The 8,861-nt window shown below is 43.9% G+C and overlaps 1 protein-coding gene across 2 annotated transcripts; it reads right to left on the bottom strand.

Annotated features, from left to right (window-relative positions):
- Window positions 1-756: 756 nt before the first annotated feature.
- Window positions 757-8,236, bottom strand: LOC116376896 (transcription factor GATA-5-like). 2 transcript variants are annotated; one of them, XM_031838393.1, is made up of 7 exons: window positions 7,930-8,236; window positions 6,844-7,466; window positions 4,898-5,067; window positions 3,759-3,887; window positions 3,425-3,509; window positions 3,070-3,197; window positions 757-2,004 (listed from the first exon to the last, which is right to left on the bottom strand). In XM_031838393.1, the coding sequence occupies exons 2-7, from the start codon at window positions 7,361-7,363 to the stop codon at window positions 1,885-1,887; spliced, it is 1,152 nt and encodes a 383-aa protein (XP_031694253.1). In that variant the 5' UTR covers window positions 7,364-7,466; window positions 7,930-8,236; the 3' UTR covers window positions 757-1,884. The 2 variants fall into 2 exon arrangements, with proteins under 2 accessions (XP_031694253.1, XP_031694254.1); XM_031838394.1 differs by lacking the exon at window positions 7,930-8,236 and adding an exon at window positions 7,671-7,911.
- Window positions 8,237-8,861: the final 625 nt, after the last annotated feature.

Here is an 8,861-nt window from a genome sequence, read left to right on the forward strand (position 1 = left end):
AGCACAGGATGTTTAAGGAAATAGGATTATCAACCAGTGTGATGCTGATCTTAGATGTATGCAATAACCAGTAAGCTGCCTATAACCATTCATTCATTTGTCTCTGCATGTTGCAATTGAGTGTGTGAGTTAAAATATTGTATACATTTATGAAGTGATGGAAGGGTAATATATAAACAGTAAAAATATTTTGCTAAAAGTAATGGATGAAGAGTTAGAAGAGTTAGCTAAAAGTAATGTTTAAACAGTTGAAAAAGTGAGCTAATGGATGAAGACTTTGCTAAAAAATAATGTAGAAACAGTTGAAATAGTTCACTAAAAATAATGGATAAACAGTTGAAATCTAGCTAAGAGTCGTAAGAGATAGCTAAAAAAGTATGTATAAACAGCTAAAAGTAATGGATAAAGGGTTGGAAGAGTTAGTTATTATATTGTAATAACAGTTTAAATAGCTAAAAGTAAAGGATGACTGGTCAGAAAGCCTACAATCAATCACTCATGAATACAGTACAATAGTACGATTTAAACCTGTTGTATTGTATGAAAAAATATTTCATCCAGTTTTGTCTAATGAACAGTATTAACATCCCATTCATAACCCATTCATGATTACTCATTTGGATGGTGCTGTTGGCAACCACACATTTTTGACATGAAAATCCATCTCTGAGCACAAAGAGCACACCATCTCAAGTACACTGAAGATATTCGGGAAATTTACTCGAAAACCAAACAAATTTTCATAAATCAAATGAATATTATGTGAATCAGTTTATTAACCTGAACAGATTCCAAAGAGCATTGAAAAGAGAGGGAAAATAGAGAGTTCTTTGGAACATTATAACAATAAAAATCCCTTATTGACAAAATACAGACAATAAAATTAGATTATTATGTTTAGAATCATTCACACTCATTTTTTTGTGCTTTCAATTGCTTAAATGAAAAACTGAGTCATTGCACTTTCATTAATGTCAAATATTAAAGCAGTAAAATGAAACAAAATTCTGATATGTAGTCATGATGTCAGAATCAAGACGACTGGTTCTGATTGTCAAATGCATCATCAAATCGATGCAGTTTATATCTTGTAAAGTCACTCACACAACCTCAGCGTCAACACACCGGCCATTCTACAACAGTGAGCAGCGGGGCTATATCTGGCTGCTATTAGTGTCCACCATGACTTTTAACTGTCCTTATCTCAACATAAATAATGTGCCCATAAAGGTTAATCATCTCCACATCTGTAATGAGACATGTTCAACAGCCATAAAAAAGGTCTTTTTCTGTCCATTATCCGTTTTTTTTCCTCTGCGATGACAATAATATGCGTAAACTGCTCTCATTATGTTCTTGAAAAGACCACAGAAGGGTATCGGCAAACACCAGCCACAACAACAACTCTACATAAAGCTAAAACCAGTTGTCAGCTATAAAAAAAGAGGTTATTGTATCCATGTTTTATTTTACATTCCACTTGATTGTCTCTGCGTTGCTATAATTGGTGAGAGTTTCTCCAAAAAATAGAGATTTCTTTTAGTAAAAGGTAGGTCTTGTTGTCCCGCTGAGGAAATGTAGCTTGTTGGGTGAGAGTTCAGCAGAGCCAGCCTTAGGTTTTTTTGTCCTAGTTCAGCTGTGTTCTTTGCCCTGGCTGAGCCGTTGAGTCGGCGTGCTGTGTACGCATCCTTTTGTAACGGCAGCCCCGTACCCTGTGTCCCGTCGCAGAGCCAGTGTGTCACAGTATATAGTATGGCAAGTGGATTAGATCAAGGCGTCCAACAGAGCGCCTGAACACATGGAGCCGTCAGATAGTCACAGTTTTGTCCCACAGCTCCAGCGTGGAGAGTTGCAGGACGGAGAGCTCTGCGGCGTCGGTCGGCCTCACGCTTGAGACAGAGCACACCAGGAGTTCTGTGGGGCCATGGAGCTCGGGGTAAAGGGATAATCCTCGTATTTAACGTCCACGTGTCCCGATCCTGTGCCGTCTAACTGAGACGCCGCCTGCGGGGGAGGAAAGAGACATTTTAAGCAAAAAATAATCGGACTTTACACATAAAAGTAAAACTGCTCATCATGAGGGGGGGCTACTTAGTCTGTGAAACCAGCTGTAGAATGTTCTCTGCGGCTCTGTAGGGAGCTTTTTCTAAAGGCTGATGATGTCATCTGTGTTGACTTTAAGATGTCAACATTTCGCAGCAATATCAGCTAATTCCAATGGATTAGCCATTGTCAGTGAATTCCCATGCAAGGGTTGAGAAAAGTGAAGGTGAAGTTTCGCAAAGAGTTCAACTTTGGTGAACCGATGAATGCATGCCATGGCAACGGGATCTCATCCCTACTCATCACATTTTGGGCAGAAGTCACCTTTTTGCGTAGAATCTCGACGCAGAAGGTCGACGCCTGGTCAACATTGTGAATCGGTGGCGGTTAGATTTAAGCAGCAAAACTACTTGGTTAGGGTAAGAAAAAAAGCGTCATGTTTTGGCTTAAAATAACTATTGTTACATAACTTAAGCTAAGGACGTAATGTCATGTGACTCAGTGACGTAGCAACATAGCGTCGTCGGTCCAAATAACTCAACTTGTGGTTTCAAACCGGACATGAACACCGGTACCCCAGAGTAAAGGTCCCATACACCACTGCTCCCACCCGCCCTGAGAGGACTTCCTCGGTGTTTATACTACATCAGTTGCGTTGAGCGTACAATAATGGGTACACCGGGTGTATTGTAATGGAGTTACTAGTAATCCGGGTGAGGGAGGGGTGTCGATTGAGGTTAGGTAGTAATATGGCATATATTTTAATCTACACATGAATACACAAATACTACATGTACAGAAATATCCTCTGTATAAACTGCTCCGTGAAATAGGAACTGTTTGCTGATATGAGACAAGGGCCGATGCGACAAATAAGGATTCTGAAGAAGCGGTATGCCTGTTGTACCAACAGCAACTAAGCTAGCGAGTGTGCTAATGGTCAGGTTAACGTTGCATGGGGTTTTTTTTGGAGCAAAATGCCGTTGCACGCTATGCATTATACATTTGAGTGGAAAGGAGGTTTACCTGAGTAGCAGACGTGACCGTCTGTCCAGCGTACGGCGATGGGGCCATGTTGGGTTCGCTCTTAATGGTCAAGGCGTGTTCTGAGACCGACAGGGAGGTTGGGGAGCTGGTGTCAGAGGCGGCGGATCCTGAAGACAAAACAGGACATTGGGAAATGAGTTGCTTTTCACAACGACTTGTGCTTTGCTGATTCTGACTCTTCTGACCCCGAATTGCTTTTGAAAATCTTTAGATATTCCATTTTAAAATGAAAAGCAAATCAAACTGTGGGTTTAGATTTTGCCATCCGTCTCCTACTCTCACACCACCCCACTCCCCCCACTCTCCCCCTTTCTCTTCATCAGTCGGCCCCTACCTGTGGACATTTTGTTCTTGGGCATCTTGGGTTTGCGCTTCCTGGTCTGAATGCTCTCTTTCTTCATGGCCAGAGGTCTGGCCACCTGCAGGGAGTACAGAGCAAACCCACATTAGCTGAGCGTACCTCCCTGTCCCCGATACGCCATGAGGCCGCGGTGTCATGGCGACCCACACGAGCTCCCCTCCCACACTGATAACAGTGACCACGATGCCCTTGGAGAGTTTTATACGCTGCACAAGTAATCAACCACTCCCGACTGTAGCATGAGTTGCATTGCAGGCCAGATAATGCAGCAGATTTGAAGAAGTGGACCCCCCATGTTGCGACCTACCCCGTGCAGCTTCATGTAGAGGCCGCAGGCGTTACACACAGGTTCCCCCTCAGCGTTGCGTCTCCACAGCGTAGTGGTGCTGGTGTGGCAGTTGGTGCAGCAGAGGCCGGCCCGGCGAGACGTGATCTGCTGCAGGTTTAGAGGAGGGAGAAACAGTCAAAAGTCAAAACAGTTTGACTTTTGTTTGGGTTGAAAATCAAATAATGCCAGTGCATTCAGAAATAGTCTCCCAGCTCACATATTCGTACCCTTGAGGTGTAGTTTGAGAAGCTCGAGTTGAGCTGTTCCCTTAACTTTTAGAATGAATCGCAGGATGTCTGTGCGCGGTTTGGTACAACAATGATCCCTCCACATACTGCTTGTAAAAGTTCCAATAACTCCTCAGACAACCATAAATAATGTCTTTTTTGTCTCGCCACTGCGGTGTGACTGTCAGTCAGCAGCAAGCGCTGAGCAAGAAGCAGCGACACGTTGCTTTTGGAGGGGCCCTCGTCTAAAAGCGGCCCCGTCCAAGGGCAAGGTCACTGCAGGGGCAAATAAAAACAGGGAGAGCAGCCCGGCGGTGAGGAGGAGATGTTGGGCAACGCACAGCTGCTCTAGAAAGAGGCGGGTTCCTGGGAAATGTACAGCTGTGAAGCCTTGACACACACCCTCACCGCACAACCACAAAATGGGAAATGACCTGCTCTGACCTAAAGAAGATTACATCTTTAGAGCATTCTTCACGTAATGATGTTGTTTTGCTGTCTGACTCATTTCTGACTAGTCCTCCATTCATAAGTATTTAAAAATCTCAATACATTATAAACACAATATGTGTAGAACACATTTTTGTCATCATCACTGTATCAAACCTTTATTTATTACTATCTGTGAATTTCCCTTGATTTTGAGATATCATTATTATCATTGTTATTATTACTATTATTATAGTTTTAAATGATAACAATATATCATATTTAATTCACTGATCAGATGTTTCGAATAACATGATAATCTGTGAAGGAATTTGTAACTTAATCTGGCACCTAAAGCACAACATAGAATATCACAACATGTAAATATACAAGCACATCAGACTTGTAGAGTACATTTTTAAATGACACATCAGTCAGTCGGTCATTCCTCGCGCGTCTCACCAATCGCTTCTGCGGTTTGATGAGAGGCCGGTTGATGCCGTTCATTTTGTGGTAGAGGCCGCAGGCGTTGCACAGGTAGTGTCCGGTGCCGTCCCGGCGCCACAGCGGCGTGGATACGGAGCCGCAGTTGACGCACTCTCGGCCCTCGGTGGACATGTCGTCGATCAGGTCTGCACACAACAAGACATAAATAGAGAATTATATAATGGGTTGTTAAGAGAACATTTTAATTGCATTATTAATCCAGCAAATATTTAAGTATGAATTAATGAATTAATTAATTTATTTATTTATTGCAAATATCCTGTGAGAGTTGTTTTTAAAACAGCTGTATCAATCTGTGAATGATCAACCTTAAACTACGGGGGCGTGGTGGGCATGGGGGGGGGAGGAATCCCCCCCCTTCCTCTCTGTGATGAGAGTGAGATCAAACCCCCCCCAGAATGAATCAGAAAGAGAGACAGAATGTGCGCGCGGGGGGGGGGGGGGGGGTGCTACGTTATCAGCCTGTGGAATCCAGGGGTCCCCCCCTCCCACCCACCCACCCATCCATCACAGCTCTGACACACGACGGACTCCTGGCTTCAATTGCCCACATTCCTAATTCCTCAATTTAGAGCGAGACCTCGTGAGGAAGACCCCACAGGTCAGGGATGAAGGTCTGCCTGCTGGCTTTCTTCCAATGATGTGATTTTGGCTTTTGATTTTCCTTGAGAACAAAATGGGAATACATCAGAAAATAAATGCTGAGCCGGGGGTTCGAGGACAACCAGTAAAAATACAAAAAACAAAACACTTGAAATAACCATTAACATGTTTAACTGCAGCACTAAGCTGATGTTACGTACACGCCTCTGTCTGCAGGAAGAGAGGAAATAATTGTATTATAAATATACAGGAGCGCTTCGGTGTGAATTTCCTCCACAAATCAACGAAATTAGATCAAATCGTGACGTGTGAAAGCGTCTAAAGGCCAAAATCATCAAACACAAACTCGTAACGGACCTTCTCTGTCTTCTGAACAAGGTGATAACTGCTCTGATTGTTGTGCCACTCTTTATGTGTGTGTCTCCGTGTGTATTGAACCGTGTCATCACAACGCTGGACTGTTGCCTCGGGATTTAATTAACATGTTTAATTGATTGTTTTGTTTTTTAAACCCTGTCTTCCAGGAAGAATGCAAATAATGCGTATTGTCTAAATGTGATACAGGATTGTTTAGGGGAATTTGATTGAATCCCCCCCCCCGTGACACAGCCATCACTGTTAGAAACCTCTCTATCACCTCTCTGCTATAATTAATAACATGGCGTTTACGATCCCTGATAAACGAACGCACCAACCGCTGGCACGCTACAGGCCGAGTGTCGAGATAAAGGGAAAATAAGTTACCTCATAGACATGTATAACAATAACATGGTCATATTAATGTCCAGAAATGTGGTTTCGTTGTTCATTTGCTGATATATTTTGGACGAAAATGAAACGAATATAACTGATTGGAAAATATGAACGAATACATTCGTTATCGGTGTATTTGGAGGAGACGACCCATGAGGATTATATGCATTTTCATAGGAATATTAATAATCCAAGTGTGATTTTACACTTTTTAAATTACTGGAAATTAAAATGAGTGCGCAGATTAAATAAAAAAAAACACCGTTCAGACTAAAGATTTAATGTTTTTAGATTTAAACAAATTCCATTGTTTAATATTATTAATATTATTTTGGTGATAGCCAGAATGTTAAATATTCTTAATTTCTAATTCTAACTATACATATAAAACATATAATATTTTATAATTTCCTCACAGAGTCGCTTTACTGATATGTGTTTCTATCTTTTCCAGGTTATGATAATACATTTCAGGGTTGACTTCAAGAATCAAAACTCACTTCATGATCACGACGTCTAAACTAGTTTCGGGGCCCCGTGCTTACCCAGACTGGTCCTCCTCCCGGACAGTCCTCCGTGCCGTCCCTGCAGACTAATCACTCCGCTCTCAAAGGGCCCCGGCGTCCAGGAGGACGTCGCCATCTCCGGGCTCATGTACGCGTAGGGGCTGGAGTAGGATCCCGCGACCGAGCGCACCAGTGCGCCCCCGTACTGGTCTGCCCGAGCGCCGTTGCCGAGGACCAGCGGGCTCTGGTAGGTCGCGTCCCGGCCGGTGTTGCTGCTGACGGGCTGGCTGTGAGAGTACGAGAAGCCGTGCGGAGGGTGAGGGCTGCCGGGCGCGAAGGAGGAGCCGTCCGCGCCGGTCTGGGGCCAGCCGTGGTGCCCGCCGAGGCCGTGGGACTGGTGGGTCGAGTCGCAGGTCTGCAGGTAAGGCAGCGTGGGCAGCATGGAGGGGACTCTGGTGGTGGGGACGTAGACCGGAGAGCTGGCCGACGGGTGGATGTAATTCCCGGTATCGTGCGCGTACGGGGACTGGTTGGAGGACAGGGCCAGGCTCTGATACATCTTCACAAACCGTTTTGGGGGATCCTGTCCAGCCTCCTCAGAAGAGTCCGTCTGTGTCTTTTGGAGCCAACGACTTAATAGACTTCTTGTGGAGATTCTTGTCCTGTGAACAGAAATAATCAGAGTGAGATTTTATAAACGTGAGAGCAGAAGAAAAGACTGCATTTTCACATTTTGAGTCAGTTTTTATTGCGTTTCAATCCAAAATATAATTTGCAAGAGTTAAACTATGATGTTTGCTTATGAAAATATAGAACTCAAAAATAAAATCTCCAGCAATCATTCAGTGTCATCAGCCATATTTCACCTGCACCATTGCGACTGACATGAAAATGCACTTAAACGAGCGCTGATAAGAGTCCGTGCAGATGGAGGCGACTATCGGCGGGCCCCAGATATCCTGCCGCTGCCTCATTAAATCACAATCATAACGGAAACCGAATCAAACAGCACGCAACCCTTTTCTATCAGTAGGAACTCAAATCACACAAAACGCTGATAGCAGCGCTCGGTGTACGGGGAACGGCGTTTTCTCTCTCCAAAGGGCTCTCAGTGTATTATCTCACCAGATAAGGACGGTCGGGTGATAAAGCAGTCCGGGTCCTTGAGGCGTCCACGAATCGGGCTAACTCTGTCGCTCCACACAGACGGACTCACATACAGACGGGTGACGCAGCGCAGGGGTAGCGTCTCCAAACGGCTTTGGTGGTTTTTTTATGCATAAAAGTTACGCGCACTGATCGGAGATGAATGAACCCCGAGGTTTTTGTTGTTGTGGGAATCCGGGACGACTGCGGTGACTCTTCTTCCCCCCGCCGGTATATCTGGAGATAGTAACCGTCGCTGATAATTGCTGATATGGGTGTGCTCCTATTCGCTCCCCTACTGGAAATTTTGTACGGGAGGATAAAACACGTGACGCAGCCTCCACCGCTCCGAGGTAGGCCCTGGGTGGAGAGGGAGGGGAGGGAGGGAGGACCCCTGGCTGTCGGAGAGGGCCCAAATGAGAGGGTTGACGGGGGCGCAATAAATACCAGCTTTAATCTCACCTGCATTCACTTTTCCTTTTGGGGAAAGGACCACATGTTGGACACGTTTCAATCCAGGCACGACGTGAAGGATGAACACCAACAACCTTCAGAAGGCGTTTTTTATACCTGACTTTATTTTCATGAGGTTTATAGATAAATATAAATATATATCCATTTGATGCTATTTAATGGTGCACGGATTTAGCTTTTTCTGCTTGTTGTTTACCATGATGATGATTATGATGATGACGATGATCCATCTTACACCACAATATTAAACAGTGTTCCATGTAAGGCCACAATCGTTACTTTAATATTCCAAATTCTGAAAAATCAGTAAATATTCCTAATTGACTCTAACAAATAAACACAATTAGTGATGTTCAGAATATATATAAATAAAAGTAGTAATATGTATTATTGGAAAGATAGAGGTTTTTATGGTGAGATGAATAAAAAAGCCTATA

Source organism: Anarrhichthys ocellatus, unplaced genomic scaffold (genome assembly GCF_004355925.1).
Source record: "Anarrhichthys ocellatus isolate YVR2014 unplaced genomic scaffold, GSC_Weel_1.0 scaffold678, whole genome shotgun sequence".
Classification (NCBI taxonomy): Eukaryota; Metazoa; Chordata; class Actinopteri; order Perciformes; family Anarhichadidae; genus Anarrhichthys; species Anarrhichthys ocellatus.

Excerpts from the sequence above, each read along its gene's own strand:
- LOC116376896 (XM_031838393.1), bottom strand. The coding sequence starts at position 7,363 with ATGTATCAGAGCCTGGCCCTGTCCTCCAACCAGTCCCCGTACGCGCAC. Across the intron at positions 5,068-6,843 it reads CGGGAGGAGGACCAGTCTGG|ACCTGATCGACGACATGTCC; the intron begins GTAAGCACGGGG and ends TGTTGTGTGCAG. Across the intron at positions 3,888-4,897 it reads TCAAACCGCAGAAGCGATTG|CAGATCACGTCTCGCCGGGC; the intron begins GTGAGACGCGCG and ends CTAAACCTGCAG.